The sequence below is a fragment of the Culex quinquefasciatus genome, chromosome 2 (assembly GCF_015732765.1).
Source record: "Culex quinquefasciatus strain JHB chromosome 2, VPISU_Cqui_1.0_pri_paternal, whole genome shotgun sequence".
In the NCBI taxonomy this organism is placed as follows: Eukaryota; Metazoa; Arthropoda; class Insecta; order Diptera; family Culicidae; genus Culex; species Culex quinquefasciatus.
This window is the reverse complement of record NC_051862.1, coordinates 175,556,462-175,573,189: the sequence shown is the minus strand read 5'-3', so window position 1 is coordinate 175,573,189 and position 16,728 is coordinate 175,556,462. Positions and strand designations below refer to the sequence as shown.

The following is a 16,728-nucleotide window of genomic DNA, read 5'->3' as shown; positions in this document are numbered from 1 at the left end:
GGTTACATAACTTTCATAAAACATGAAAGTTTAAAAATGTTACTAGGAAAATGGATGCCAACATATTGCATGAAATACGATTATTTATCTAAAAAATCATAAACGACCTTTGTTTCAGGAATATCTGGGAATGGCAAAAAATATTGCATGGATTTCGTTGCAAAACATTCATTTTTTCAGCACTCGTCGTTTTTATCCAACTCTAGAAAGCCTCACTGGATAAATTCACGATTAGGGCTGAAAAAACTTCTATCTAAACATGAAAAAAATATCGATCATTATACTGACTGGAAAGTGGTGTTTTGTCATTACTATTTGGAAATAGCAGCAAACAAAAAAAATACATAAACTGATGGCGATGACAACATTTTATTAATTCCGATGCTAGCCAGATGGAGCGAAATCACAGTCTTCTTTTTACATGAATTGTCCACATGTCCTGCGAGATACCCCTCAACGCAGGTGAACAGAAATGGGTGGTGGCTGTACGAAGCAGTATAAATTAAAATGTTCAGACAGATTAACGCTAATATAAATAAACACACACGAAATGCGTTCAAGTGGGGCAGAAACTAACGCGTAAGATTTAACAACTAGTCGATAACAAAATTTCTCTACTGGTGATAGTACTGTCCGTTGTAGTCCAGCTCAGCCCTCTGGGCGGCCGTCTCCGCGTATTTGGGATCATTCTTGCCCTCCTGCTCGCGACGTCTGATTCCGGCGTAGATCTCCTCCAGACCCTTGCGGATGCCCTCCGGGATTGGCGGTTCGGTCGGCAGATGGTCACCGGTCACTCGGAAACCCTTCTCGTCGGCGGTGTACTGCACGTGAATGACCTGCCCGTCGGGAGCCTCGTACGAGTAGGCACCCTGCTGGACCAGCACTCCATTGGGGTGGGCGTCGGAGAAGTCCTTCAGGTAGCCGGACTCTTCGTGGACGATGTTGTTGCCGGTTTGGTATCTTAAGAGGGAGGGGAGTGGAGTTAAATACATGAAAGATATAAGTTGATTGCAGTGCCATTACTCGGTTTTGTAGCTGCCATCTTCACCCTGCTCCTTGTTGTACTTCAGAATTGGGATCCAAGTGGTGGTCTCGTGGTGGATTCGCTTTTCCACATTTTGTTGGTGTTGGTGCTGATGCTGGTCGTAGTCAATGTTTTGCTGCTGCTGCTGCTGCTGATGTTGCTGATGCTGCTGATGCTGCTGATGCTGATGTTGTGGAAAAGCATAGGAGTATGCCAGCAGTAGTGAAAAGATCTGTGAAAATGGGTTTATTCATGTTGAGATAAATATTTACTTTTAAATTAAAGTATGTTGGTTAATTTTCAGTTTTCAATCTATGATGAAAAATAAATGTGGCTAAAGATTCAAAACTTATGTATTGTATTGAGCTCAAAACCTTACTTGGGTATGATATAATAATTAGTTTTCACTGATATTTTTAAGTTAACATCAAAAGATACAAAAAAAGCAAAGTATTTAACGAGAGTATGGCTTAATAGCTGGCACAATTCAACCCTGAAGAGTCTAAGACAATTCAAGTTGACTAAAATTTGTGTTTTTTTAGTTTGTGAAAAAAAGTTTTTTACGCCAATTTTCATTACAACTCACTTATCAGAATCAACTCAGATCTCAGGTCTTAAAGAGCACTATTGATTGGTTTGAGGTTTCAATAAGAAGTTTAAATTACATATATTAGTAGTGTTTTTACAATCAGTAAAGTTATACAAGTGAACGTAAACTGAATTGAATACACAAATTTGGATTAGTAATTGAAATAAAGATTACGCTTTTTTTAAATATATAGCTTGCTAAAAAACGATAATGATGTTAAATACAGTAATCACATCATTTTTCCAAACTTCATCTGGAATGATATTTGTCGATAGTAAAATAATATTGAATAATAGTAACTTAAATGGCATTTCTTAAATACTTTTTTAATTTATTTTTTATCAAAATAGCTACAAACCTTTTTTTATTATAGAATTCCTTGTTATAATATAAAAAAAACCAAATGGAAAAAAATCGAAATTACTTTTTTTCCATTGTGAAGCAACTTGGGATAAAGTATGTGTGGACAAAACGAGAAACTGACAAAATATGAAAATCTTTCACTCATAATCACATTTTTATAAAGAAAAAAAAAACCTTATACATATTACTTTGAAAAGAAGAACTAGATTAGAGGCGTGGTTGTGCGATCAAATCTACAGCTGAACACTACTTTGGTGTCTTGGGACAACTAAATCCCGTCTGTGATCTGGTAATTTTTTTCGCTTCTTAACCAATTGATACTACCAGTTGTCGTTTATCTTCGAATATCGTCTTCCAAGTTTGAAATTAAATATTGGAAAAAATTACCTAATTTTAATGTACTGTTGTAATCATTTCAATTTTAGCGTGCTGTGCAACTATGTAGCTGAGATAGTTGAAAATTTCGCAATCCACTGGTTTCTACCACGCACCGTTCATCTTGAGCCTTTCAACGATTCTTCGAATCAATATTTAGAAACGAGAATTTCCTTCAGCCATCTTCAACTCAATTTGCATTGAATCTTCATTCTTTCCGCTGCGCTTGGATGCACTTTTTCAGCTCGAAATGCCAATTGCGTACGTGCGCCAAGTAATCTCCTGCAGTTAACACAAATCATTTCTCTATATATGTTTGAAGAAGGTAAAACCCGTTACCGAGTATCAAGTAACCCTCGCTGCAGCAAGCTGATTCCTTTCGATTTCAATGCGTCTCGGAAATCGAAAGTTTGCAAAACCCAACCTCTCACGACGCCATCTCTAAGCTTATGTACGGATCGAGGTAAATATACTCGAGATGCCCTATTTACCTCGTCAAGTCGAGGTTTGTTCTGTGCCGTAACTTCAAGATCGTCATCATCTTAGTCGTCGGTGGAAAGGTGAAACCAGTGTAGGACGACGCGTGGCTCAAATTACTGCTTTGAAGGCACGCTCCCCTTGTTCTATCAATCGGTTATAACCCTGGTCGGCTTTTTGTTACATTTCTTCTGATTGCTCTATTATTTTATGGCGAATTTGAAACAACACTTGAGTATCGAGTATCAATTAATGCATTCAAATCACAACATTATTTGACATCAATCTGTTATTTTCCTGCTATAAAATAAAGAAAATCTTTCCCTTTTTTGAGAGGTACACGCTTGAAGAGAATTGAGTTTGACATTTACAAAGCAGATTCAATAACATTTATTCACCAAAACTTTAAACTCATTTATTTTTGGAACTGGGACATCTTTTTATAGTGCTTGATCATGCAGAATTTTTACTAACGTCTTCCCAAATTTCATCTGATTTTGTTAAGCACATGCAAAGTTACAAAGCGAAATGTAAACAAAAAAACGCAAATGATTAACACTGGAACGCCCAACGCATGTCCAACTTACACGGACGCCCAAGCCTCCCAAAAAAGGTGGAACGGTAACTTCAACTCGCTGATTCTCGGACATTACTCAACCAATTGGGACGATTCTTGTTTCCAGTGCATTGTAAGAATTTCTAAATGATCCTAAAATTTTGCAGAACTTGATTTGAACAAATCTGTAATTTTTGCGACCGAAAACATCGTTCCACCTTTTTTTAAAATGACTGCCTCCGCGGAATTTTTGGCGAATTTTTTTTTACACGTGAAAAAAAAAGTTGGAACGATGTTTTTGATCGCATAAATTGCAGATTTGATCAAATTAAGTTCTGCAAAGTTCTAGAATCATCTAGACATCCAAACAAATCACTGGAAAGAAGAATCATCTTGATTGGTTAAGTTATGCCCGAGAACCAGCGAGTTGAAGTTACCGTTCCAACTTTTTTGGAGCCTTGGGCGTTGGAATGTTAAAAAATTAATCTGACCAGTTAATAAAAAATCGTAAAAACTACCAAAATCACCATTTTATGAAACAAAAGGCTATTTTGATGTCATGCGAAGCATTTTGTTTCCAAATAAGAAAACGCATATTTTATATATTATTTTTTCGTAATTTCGTAATTTTTTGTGGTAGTGCTCTGGTGCAATACCTTTCTACCAAAGTTTTTTGTGTGATCATTGTGATCAATTATTTGGTAGATTTTTGACAGTACAATGCTTACTAATTATTTCAAGAAAATCTATCACGGATCTACCAAAATCAGTCCAACGATACGGCTTTGATGTGTGCGGTTAATATCCTGCAACATTATACCTAAACATTTTTTTTCTGGAAATCCAGACTTGGTTGTGGAAATAAATGAACAGTTGAATATTTAACAATCAATAAGAATTTTAAAGCATTTATATTTGATATTTCTCAGATTAATTTGGCTTATTAGGGAAAATTTATAAAATGTTAGTTTACAGATCTGCAAAATAACTAGCGCTTGAATTTTTTTCTATCAAATTTTAATGCTCTAAAAAAAAAGCTTGGTATTATATCAAACACCAGCATCTGGAGCAAATCAGGACAAAAGTAACGAATTCAGCAAATTTAAGCCAAAATTTCTTGCATAATGTTCTGATTGTTTTGATTGACTTCGGTCAAAACAGGTACAAAACAAAACAATTCTAGAGTTTTTTTATTAGGTCCTATAAACATATGAAAGACAATAGTTTATTGGTCCTTTTCAAAAAAAACTCTGGAATTATTACACCGATTTCCAAATTTATTGCTCTAAAATCACCTGTACCTATTCAGACTGTAGTCTTCCTAGTTGGCTGTAGTGACTTAAGGATAATTTGTAAAATATGTTTTAAATAAAACATAAAACTAATCTTAAATTTCACATTGTTTGGTATAATTTTATTTGTTTTCGTTTCTTGTTTTTTTAGACAGTCATGTCATATAAGAAACATATTGAATTTGAATCACATTGGATTAAAAATTCGCCGGGTCCGGTGGCGCAGTGATTAGCGTGGTAGCCTCTCACCCCAGTATGGCCTGGGTTCAATCCCAGACGGACCCGGTGGCATTTTTCGAGACCAGATTTGCCTGATCACGCCTTCTATCGGATGGGGAAGTAAAACGTCGGTCCATTAGCGTAAATGAGGTTTTGAATGACTCACCACACCTAACCTCGGACGCCTAGAAATGAGCAGAAACTTGCAACAGAGACCACAAAAGACCCGGGGGTTGTTAAAGTGGATTGCTTTGCTTTTGCGGTTCCTTTAATATTTAAAACACATCAAAGAACAAAAAAAATCTAATGTATTTTAAACTGTCTAAAAACTGCTGTCCATTTTTAGATCGAAGTGTAGATTATCAGAAATTAACAGTATTCTATGATTTTAAGCATATAAAACATAACAGTGTTTTCAAAATTCAATGTTTCAAAAATTTCCCCGGAATCCCGGGAAAATCCCCTAATTGTACCAAAATTTGATCATTTACAATTTTTAAGCAAAGCAAACAGCTCTGGGCGTTAGAAGGGAAATAGTGTTATGAAACCATATTTTTACACCCATAACATTACTAAAATTTGTTATTTTATAAACACTACTTAACGATGCACATCAACCAGAGCTTTTGCACCCAGATTTTTGTTACAGACATTTTAGTATCTTCAAAACTACGGGTACTATCGACATATTTTATCATTCATCCTTTAATGTGCTGTCCATAAAGTATTTTACAACAAAGTTTGACTAATTTTACACTCCTGTTGTTGCAGGATTGGGCCCGTAAGTTTGAAAATATTTGGAATAAGAACACAACAATTTCCTTCGGCTGTGCGCCCTTAAACCAGAACATATTTTTCATCGATCATTTAGTTTTTAACTTCATGTTTATATACAAAAACTTATGACTGATTGTTCACCAATAAAGATTATATAAGTACACTAAATTCACATCACATTTTGAACCACTTTCCAACACCGAACCCCACAGAAGTCCTCCCGAGAGTTAATCCATAACGGCAGAAGACATTTGATCTTTCTGAAAGCACCCTCTCTAGAAGTCTCGTCATCACCACCAGCATCGCGCGCAGCGTTCGTGCGCCGGGACCAACCCTGCTTGGCTTGACTTTCAGTTAGGTAATCGCTCGGTATTGCTAAATCATGAATCACGAGGTCTCGAGGGCCAAACCCCGGCTCGGGAACCTTAACGACGAAGCGCCTCGCGTGTCGCCTGACAAGGCTCGCTGGTATGATATATTGCCGTTTTTTTGCCAGAGGAGGAGGTCTCTTTGTCTTCGCGTTCTGTTTTCCAGGTCACACAACAACGGGTTCATTCACTTTCAGCACACAACACTACACCGCCGCCCCTGTGGGGGTCACTGGAGATCACCGGTTACGTAATCCTGGTACTTACCAGAAGCTTCATTTTCACGCACTCTCTGGAAACTGGGCTCACAGGGTCACAGGGTTCAAGCCAAATTTGTTTGTGTGTTCCAGCTGGTAACCCTTCGAGTGTTGATCTTGTGTATGCTCTAGGAAAGAAAGTAAAATCTAGACTGCGGCCAGAGATCCCCGTTGATGGGTCTTTATATAGCGACCGTCTTAAAGTGATGCAGTTTTTGTTTTGCACCCCCTCGCGCGTGCTTTGGCTAGGAGGTTCGTCGCTTGGTTCGTTGGGCGAGCTTCCTTTCCCTCACTCCAAAAGGCCCACGACGAGCCTCAAGAGAGCATTCGAGCGAGGTGAAGAGGAGTCCGACCATTTCCCGGCGCAGTTTCGAGCCGGTTGGTTGGATGCGACGATCTTTGGACTGTGCTGCGGTGGTTGGTGTTGATGGCCAATCCGTTGTTGTCGTCACCGTGTTCTTCACGTACACCTCCCCCAATCGTCGTCCGCGGTGTGGCATTATGCGCTGTCGGTATGCTGCGGCAGTTGGTTTTCATGAGTTCAACAAAAATCATGAATAAATTTTCACTTTTAAGCTTAAGGCACCTTCCTCATAGCTGGAGCCAATCGACCGCAAAACTTTAACAAAAACCCAACTTCTTCCACAACGTGCGATGTGACATCTCTATCTCGAAGCCGGTCCCCAGCGATCCGGCCAAAGCCAGCAGCAGCACAAGAAGATGGACCGGTGGTAATTGGCTTCGGATCCGATTAGGATCGACCGGTTGTGCTGCTGTTACTGTTGCAAACATCGGTCGTTGATTTTGGTGCTGGTTTTTGCACAGTAGCTCATCCAACCAGATGACATGGAGATGAAATGTTTCTGCCGTTAAGTAATTTGCTGTTTGGCGCGTCGGATGACCTCGTCAACGTTGACGACAAGGGGTCATTTGGACTGTTTGGTAATATTGCGTGTTTGACCGTTAGTAAGCCATGATGTTCATCATCCAGTGAAGGTCACGAATGGGATAGTAGCGTTTGAACTTGAACTAGATAAGCAAATCATGGAATCAACGAGTCAACGAATCAAACAATCAACGAATCAACGAATCAACGAATCAACGAATCAACGAATCAACGAATCAACGAATCAACGAATCAACGAATCAACGAATCAACGAATCAACGAATCAACGAATCAACGAATCAACGAATCAACGAATCAACGAATCAACGAATCAACGAATCAACGAATCAACGAATCAACGAATTGACGAATCAACGAATCAACGAATCAGCGAATCAACGGATCAACGAATCAACGAATTGACGAATCAACGAATCAACGAATCAGCGAATCAACGAATCGACGAATCAACGAATCAACGAATCAACGAATCAACGAATCAACGAATCAACGAATCAACGAATCAACGAATCAGCGAATCAACGAATCAACGAATCAACGAATCAACGAATCAACGAATCAACGAATCAACGAATCAACGAATTAACGAATCAACGAATCAACGAATCAACGAATCAGCGAATCAACGGATCAACGAATTGACGAATCATCGAATCAACGAATCAACGAATCAGCGAATCAACGGATCAACGAATCAACGAATTGACGAATCATCGAATCAACGAATCAGCGAATCAACGGATCAACGAATTGACGAATCAACAAATCAACGAATCAACGGATCAACGAATCAACGAATTGACGAATCAACGAATCAACGAATCAGCGAATCAACGGATCAACGAATCAACGAATTGACGAATATACAAATCAACGAATCAACGAATCATCGACCAACTAATCAACGAATTGATGAATCAACGAATCAACGAATCAACGAATCAGCGAATCAACGGATCAACGAATCAACGAATTGACGAATCAACGAATCAACGAATCAGCGAATCAACGAATCGACGAATCAACGAATCAACGAATCAACGAATCAACGAATCAACGAATCAACGAATCAACGAATCAACGAATCAACGAATCAGCGAATCAACGAATCAACGAATCAACGAATCAACGAATCAACGAATCAACGAATCAACGAATCAACGAATCAACGAATTAACGAATCAACGAATCAACGAATCAACGAATCAGCGAATCAACGGATCAACGAATTGACGAATCATCGAATCAACGAATCAACGAATCAGCGAATCAACGGATCAACGAATCAACGAATTGACGAATCATCGAATCAACGAATCAGCGAATCAACGGATCAACGAATTGACGAATCAACAAATCAACGAATCAACGGATCAACGAATCAACGAATTGACGAATCAACGAATCAACGAATCAGCGAATCAACGGATCAACGAATCAACGAATTGACGAATATACAAATCAACGAATCAACGAATCATCGACCAACTAATCAACGAATTGACGAATCAACGAATCAACGAATCAACGAATCAGCGAATCAACGGATCAACGAATCAACGAATTGACGAATTATCGAATCAACGAATCAGCGAATCAACGGATCAACGAATTGACGAATCAACAAATCAACGAATCAACGAATCAACGAATCAACTAATCAACGAATCAACGAATCAACGAATCAACGAATCAACTAATCAACGGATCAACGAATCAACGAATCATCGAATCAACTAATCAACGGATCAACGAATCAACAAATCAACGAATCTACAAATTACCATCTTCAATTTCTGTTTTGGTGTCTAGACAACACAAATTTAAAATTTTGTAAATATCTAAGCCCAAACAGCATCACGATGGCAATTTATTTCCTTTCGATAATCGTACGATCCGCAACTGTTACCTTCAAACCCACTGACTCACTGACTCACTGGCTGACACTTGAGTGATTTGCACGTGGCATCTCTTCAAAACCTGCAGACCAGGGAAAGCGTTAGCGAAACAGGCTCACAGCCACGTAACGCAAGCGCGTAAGAAATTATAACCTCAAAGCATAAATAAGGTAAAAAATGCACCAAAACAGACCCGGCATCGGCTGACGCACAAGTTACGACCAACGGGCCAAACCCTTAGTTTCTATTTTGCCTAATCAAACTTGAGTTCAATTCAGAAAGCGCCAGATTAGCTAGATCATGATCGATTTTATGTAATGGGCTTTTTTCTGCGCCTCTCTGAGCTACAAAGTGTTAGAGAGCGGAGCTTTGTTGGCGAAATTTTAACCTACTGACACTGGGTTTGTGGTTGCCACAAAGCCACAACCACAGAGGAAGGAGTTTTGCATTGACCAACACGATAACATGTTTTACTTGAAGATTTGGTAAGAAGAAAATGATTCTGTTACAATTTTGTTTCCAACTCTTTTTGATTAAGGTATTTAATTCTAGTTTTTCAATCATTTTTTTTTTCATGCTAACCCATTTTTTATTATTTCTTTTTTCTTTTTTTTGATACCCTACACTTAAAATGAAACGTTTTAATTTTTAGCAATGCCACGTGAGTTCATCTAACTAACAAAAAAAAAATGATCTAATAAATCTCAAGCTCGTTGCCGCAAAAAGCTATAAAAACAATCCATCTTCCATCGTAGGTACTACACGCTAACCGCAAATTGTTCAAGTTCATTGCTTTTCCAGCAGAGAGTGGCAGCGCTTCAAGGGTCTTAATAAAGGCAATCAACGATTGGCAGAAGACATTCAATGAGGGTCTTGCTTTGCAGAGCCACGTCAGCCATATCGATCCGACTTTCGACAGAATGTTATTTCCTGTGGCAAAAAAAGGTTGTGTATTCGTTTAAATCGAACCTTAATTGAGCGGAGCATTTTTTTTAGCAAGCATTTGCTTTCTGCAAACCCTGCAAAGCTCACATAAACTAATTACCCCTTGGTGCATTCGGTGAAGGTACCCCCTTGGTAAATGTGCAGTTCCCATGAGTCACTTCAAATACACTCACAAACTTGCTCTCATTTGTCAAGAAGGGGGTGACTTTGACGGCTGTTGGGGTACAATTTTGCTTTCAACATTTCCCATATTTCCCATTCATCAAGGGGGCAAATCGTTACCACCGCAGCAGCAGCAGCAGTGATATTCCGTTTGATGTTTGATGCTTAAGACCATTTTCATGCAACTTGAGCGAGCTTTTGATTGAGGTGCATTGAAATGCAGCCCTCGGGGGGGTTTTGGGATTGATTTTCCCAAGCTTCAATCATAAAGTCAGCTGCGCGCAGTCAGTGCAACATAAAATGGCTCGAGACAGTCTGGGGACGTGACTGTGGGTCGTCAATCAAGCCAAATCGTTATGTCCGGTCGCGTGCGCTCGGTGGAGAGAACTAACGAACCTGTTTTTAAAGGGCCTGGCAAAGTTCATGCGCGGTGAAGTTGGGTGGTGGGTGACATTATGGTCTGCTGAGAAAGGGAATAAGATTGGAGTTGAAGGATTCGGGTTAATAAGTTCGGTATGGCGTCAGAAGCTAAATTAGCAAAATATCTAATTAATTGAATTGATATTGCTAGGCAATACCAAAACTGAACCAATAGTGTCTTCTTTTCATCGAAATTTAATATCAAAATTGATTTTCTTTCTTCAAATAAATAAATAAATAAGTTCAAACCTAGAAAAGTATTCGATGCCTTTGTAATCGCATATACTAAGACTGCTGAAATTTCTATCCAGTCAGTACCATAAAGGCAGAGGCTTGATAGTATAGGAAATGCAAACCAATTATGTTCAACCCAAGAGTCAGATTTTTTTCTTTGTTTTGTGCTTTGTTTACGTTTGTATAATAACATTTGGTAATATTTGCATTTGTTAGAAATTACTTTTGAAAATCTCTGCAGCAAGATTTGAAAAGATTGCATTTGCATTTTGACAGCCCCCATCTCTTGAAATTTGGCCAAAAAAACTCGAGAGGCAAAAACTAAAAAATGAAAATGATGGAACTAAACACAATTTGAAAAGCATTCTCATACATTGATAATCATACATATTTAGCAGTTTAAAAATTTGTTGCCTGTCAACAAAAATGCAAATAGATTTTGTCTGATAAAAAACGTCAATGTTTACATAGAAATTTTTAAAGTAAATTTCATCGTATGATTTTGATTTTGATTTTTTAACCTTACATTTGAAAAAATGTGATTTTTGTAACTTTCGATATAACCAATTTTTGTGTATTTTTTTCGAAAAAATATCTATTTCGCAAATTAAAACTTGAGCCCATCCTAAAAACAATAATTTCAAAATGCTCTATATATTCATTAAAAAAATGGTTTATCAATCGAAACTGATTTGGAAATAACTTTTCTGATTTTCCATACCAAAAGTTTTAACTTTTGTTAAGTTTTGTGACAAAACAAAAAAAAAACTATTGTCATCTATTAAAAAAAAATGTCAAAATTTCAAAATAACATAAACTTTGAAAAATATTTGCAACGGCCTAATTTGGAAACATGAAAAAAAATTCGAGTACATTTTTCACCAATACATTTGTTACCGCATATATAAATTTTAAAAAAATCTTTATTTTGGCGAGAACATATTTCTAATTCAATACTCAAAATTTTCAAAAATGTTGAGATATTAATTTGACGGGCATTTGAAAAACCTATCAAAGTCACCCCGGGCTATCAGTCACCCCAGTTTACGGTGAATTACATCCTATTAATTTCACATTTTTTATTTGTTTCCAGATCAAAGTTCAATGTTTCAATTAGTGCATGACGGCCATTTTAGTTCCGGCAGAATTTCTGAAAAATTATGATTTTTGTAACTTTTGATAGAATACATATTTTGAATGTAAAAAAAATCACAACAACAAAAACCATCAGTGAAATTTTGATAAAATGCTTCGTTTTCAAGGTATAACATCTTTTAGCATATTTTTTCAAAAAAAAAAATCTTTTTCGAAAATTTAAAAAATGGTGCCCATCCTTGTAGATTAAACGTATTGAAATTTGCCAAAATCTAGCTTTTGTGATGAAAAGTGAAAAAACATTAAAGAATAAATATTTTCACATTATTTTCTTAAAAGTTATAGCGCCTTTGCATGAAATGCTCCGGAATTTTTATGGAAACTTGTCAATTAATTATGAAAATCAGCTAATTTGGACATATGAAAAATATACATATTAAAAAATATAATACTAAAAATCGTGAAAAAGGCGAAAAGCATCAGAAATTTTCGAGTTCATTTTTCACCAATACATTTGTCATTACAAATTTAAATTTAAAAAAAAATCTAAATTTTGGCGATAATTCATTTCCTATTCTCAGATGCAAATGACACTTTTAACGTGATATTTGCTCCACTGAAAATGACTGGAATTTTTAATATTTCTAAGTATTACTTAGTATACTGTTTCATTAACTCTAATAACTTTTATTTAGAAACTGATTTGTTTTTACTTATTTTAATCTTTAAATCGATGCCGATTCTCTTGTACTAGCTAGATAGGAATTCTCAGCAAGCTTAGTACAAGAGAGCACACCGGCATCGAAATCTAGAAAAATACGAAATTGAACAAAGAGTAACAGGCTTTTTAAGTTTATAGGCATAATTTTTGAATGGCAAGCTGACAACAGTATATGATGGTTTGTAATTTAGAAAACAAACTTTTTTTTTGTAGAAAACGTAAGGTAAAATCGTTGAGCAACGTAATATATTCTCGTATTCAAATGATGTTTAATTATCACCCAGAAAAAAAAAACCTGCTGACTCCAATGACAAACCTAGCTGTTTGCATTACCCTAACTTAAAACCATCCATCAGCTTAACCCAGATGATCTCGCAAACATACGGCACCCGACACATCGTCGAAGTTGTGCTCTCTTGTCACAATTTGATTTTTGAGGATTCTTGAAAAAGGCATCAGAATGTTTGACCTTGAATAAAAATTGTGTTGTTTTGTTACATTCGTTTACAAAGTAACAATTTTCAACAAAAATGTTGAGGCAAGTGGGAAGGTATTGCGACAACGTGACTTAAACAGTAATTATACGAGAAGTCATTTTTTTATTAAAAAAAAAAAAACAGGTGTGACAACATGGCACGATCACGACGATATACTACGACATACTACGACTTAGGTGTGGTCCAGCACTTGTGCAATATCACAGGCGTTTTTGGGACAATCTGCTCAGTTGACATTAAGCAAAGGAAAAAGAAAACTAAGCTCACACGAACAAGTACCTCCAGTTTGTGTCCCACGCACAACTCCCAAGCCGAATCGTTGAGATGTGCCAAACCCTTCTTCTTCGAGATTAATTACGTTGCGTGATATTCGATCGAGACGCTAATTGAAATGTTTAAAAAATAGATTTATTTGTCAGTGCTGTGTCGGTAACCACCACCGCCTGTCAATCGTGGTTTTGTTGGTTTTGGAACTGTGTTACGTTAAGCTGAATCACTGACTAGGCAAGAGGCGCTACGGGAAGATGATCCGCCTGCGGTTGGAATCCGTTCTCGTCGGCGATGTACCGCAGCGTGTAGATCTGTCCATCCGGAGCCATGTACTGGAACGATCCGGTCTGGACGGCGACGGGGATCTCGTCTTCACCGATCGTGCGACCGGTTTCGTCGGTCTTGGGCACTCGTACCCGCTTGATGGTACCTTGGTCCTCGACCTTGATTCCGTTGCCGGTTTCGAAGCTGTAATCGATCTCGTTAGTACAAGGCACTCTGGCTTCACGTTCTTCCACCGAGTACTTACGCATAGCTGAAGGATCCATCCGGTTGGATATCCGATGACTGGCTCAGAATTGGAGTATCGGCATCGCTTTGACCTTGGGGAGCTGCATGGGCCACCGCGGCCAGAACCAGAACTGCAACGTACAGCTTCATGCTTGACTTAGAGAACACTCACTTCTTAACTTCTAAACTACTTAATATGGCACCCGCTTGGATGTTGTCACTTGGCTTTCTGCTCGATAGTACTGTGACTTTGGAATGTCGTGAAATAGCTTATATACAAGAAGTTTGATCTACGCGTTCAGGGGCCGAACCGACTGTATTCGTCAAAAAACCCGCAAATCGCTGGGAGAGATTCACTGCGAAGAAGACAGGACATTTTTGTTTAGTTTTCATCACTGTCCGCCATGTGTGTGTGCGTGTGCTATGAATGCATTTGCTAGCTTAAGCTAAGTTGGCTTATTTACTGTGTCCATGCCGCTTTGAACGACAACGTGATTGTCAATAGCGCGTGGTGACCGTCGTTGAGTAGCCTCTGACACGGATCGGTGACACCGCCCCTCCTAACGGATGACATCTCCTCAGGTGGATGTTTTAATGAGAAAATGAAATGGTTTACTGGAAGCTGAAAAAATTGGAAGTGGTTGGGGTGGATTGAGAAGAATTGTTTAATTTTTGCGATATAATTTGATCACCGATACCGATACGATACAATCACCCAAAATATCTTCCTGAATTTGTCCCCTTTTGATCTCTCATAGGGTTTACGTAATAAAAATTTTAAATCCGGCACAGTTAAGGTCACCCTTTTGGAGGATTTGGTTTTGTTTTTATTTTCCCTAGGCTTAATGATTTTTCACGCTCAAAAATTAGAATTTCCACAGGGACCATAATTCCAAATCATCAAATTTCACGGAACGTGAAAAATGATAATATAACATGAAAATGATAGGTTAACTTTGCAGAATGTACTATTATTATATTATATTTTTTCATTCAGCTATAAATTTCTTCACCAATTTGACCATTTTGTTTAAAAATGTGTCTTTGTTCTTTTCAGACATGTAAGATTGTTTTAAACATAACATGGAAACAGAATAGAGCATCCAATTTGCCGGGGTTACAACTTTCACTGGAAACGGGAATTTCCCGGGAAAATGAATTCATATTTCACAATCTTAGAATTTTTTTTTTTTTTAATTTGCCTTGTGGCTGTGACTTTTCTAAAACAAGTCATACTTGTTTAAGCTCTTGAACAAGTATTTTTTTTAGTTTTTTCTTAATAATCTATCTTCTCGTGTTTGTTTCACTTCAAACAAATCCATGTTTTCAAATATTTGGAGTAAGTTTTGCCTTCCTCACTGAGGTAAGGCTATAATCCTGCTCTAAAATTGAACTTTTTATTAAAAGCTCGAAAACCCACCTTGATGTATACATATCGACTCAGAATCGAAAACTGAACAAATGTCTGTGTGTATGTGTGTGTATGTATGTGGGTATGTGTGTGTGTATGTGTGTGTGTATGTGACCAATAATGTCACTCAGTTTTATCAGCACTGGCTGAACCGATTTTGACCAAACCAGTCGCATTCGACTTGGTTTAGGGTCCCATACGGTGCTATTGAATTGTTTGAAGTTTCGATTAGTAGTTCAAAAGTTATGTATAAAAATGTGTTTTCGCATAATTTCGGAAGTTGAATAAATGGCAGTAAACTGAACCAAACATCATCATGTTATACATCGTTAGATAGGTAATTGAAAGACCTTTCAAACGAGCCCAAAACATTGAAGATCTGGCAACCCTGCCTCGAGTTCTGACCACTTAAGTGATATTTATGTACTTTTTTGTAGCCGGATCTCACTTAAATGTATGTAAACGATGTCCGGATCAATCATCCGACCCATCGTTGGTTAGGTAATCGAAAAACCTCTCCAACGAATCTAAAACATTGAAGATCTGGCAACCCTGTCTCGAGTTCTGACCACTTAAGTGATATTTATGTACTTTTTTGTAGCCGGATCTCACTTAAATGTATGTAAACGATGTCCGGATCAATCATCCGACCCATCGTTGGTAAGGTAATCGAAAAACCTTACAAAGAGTCTAAAACATTGAAGATCTGGCAACCCTGTCTCGAGTTCTAACCACTTATGTGATATTTATGTACTTTTTTTAAGCCGGATCTCACTTAAATGTACGTAAACGATGTCCGGATACATCATCCGACCCACCGATGGTTGGGTAATCGAAAAACCTTACAAAGAGTCTAAAACATTGAAGATCTGGCAACCCTGTCTCGAGTTCTAACCACTTATGTGATATTTATGTACTTTTTTTAAGCCGGATCTCACTTAAATGTACGTAAACGATGTCCGGATACATCATCCGACCCACCGATGGTTAGGTAATCAAAAGACCTTTCCAACGAGTCCAAAACATTGAAGATCTGGTAACCCTGTATCAAGCTATGACCACTTATGATGCCACTTATGAGCCCTTAAGTGATATGTGTGTTTTTTGTATTCCGGAACTTGACGAAATTAGACGAAATTTGTGTCCAAACCCATCATATCACATATCACCCATTGTTGGAAAAGAGTGAGGAAGGCACCAACCACATAGGTGGATTAAGTTAGTTTTTAAAATATGTTTGCAATTTTTGGTCAGTTTATAGATTTTTAGTTGGCTTTGGTTGAATGTTTTTTCATAGCACAAAAAAAAGATTTAAATAATACGATAAATTAATATCATTTCACAGTCAGCCTTCCACTTT

General features: G+C 37.6%; 2 protein-coding genes across 2 annotated transcripts; both read right to left on the bottom strand.

Moving 5' to 3' along the window:
• Positions 1-350: 350 nt before the first annotated feature.
• Positions 351-6,458, bottom strand: LOC6042108 (endocuticle structural glycoprotein SgAbd-2). The gene is made up of 3 exons (XM_038257596.1): positions 6,308-6,458; positions 1,024-1,256; positions 351-960 (listed from the first exon to the last, which is right to left on the bottom strand). The coding sequence occupies exons 1-3, from the start codon at positions 6,317-6,319 to the stop codon at positions 615-617; spliced, it is 591 nt and encodes a 196-aa protein (XP_038113524.1). The 5' UTR covers positions 6,320-6,458; the 3' UTR covers positions 351-614.
• Positions 6,459-13,563: 7,105 nt separating this feature from the next.
• On the bottom strand, positions 13,564-14,242 carry LOC6042107 (cuticle protein CP14.6). Its single transcript, XM_001851206.2, has 2 exons — positions 13,977-14,242; positions 13,564-13,915 (listed from the first exon to the last, which is right to left on the bottom strand). The coding sequence occupies exons 1-2, from the start codon at positions 14,105-14,107 to the stop codon at positions 13,678-13,680; spliced, it is 369 nt and encodes a 122-aa protein (XP_001851258.1). The 5' UTR covers positions 14,108-14,242; the 3' UTR covers positions 13,564-13,677.
• Positions 14,243-16,728: the final 2,486 nt, after the last annotated feature.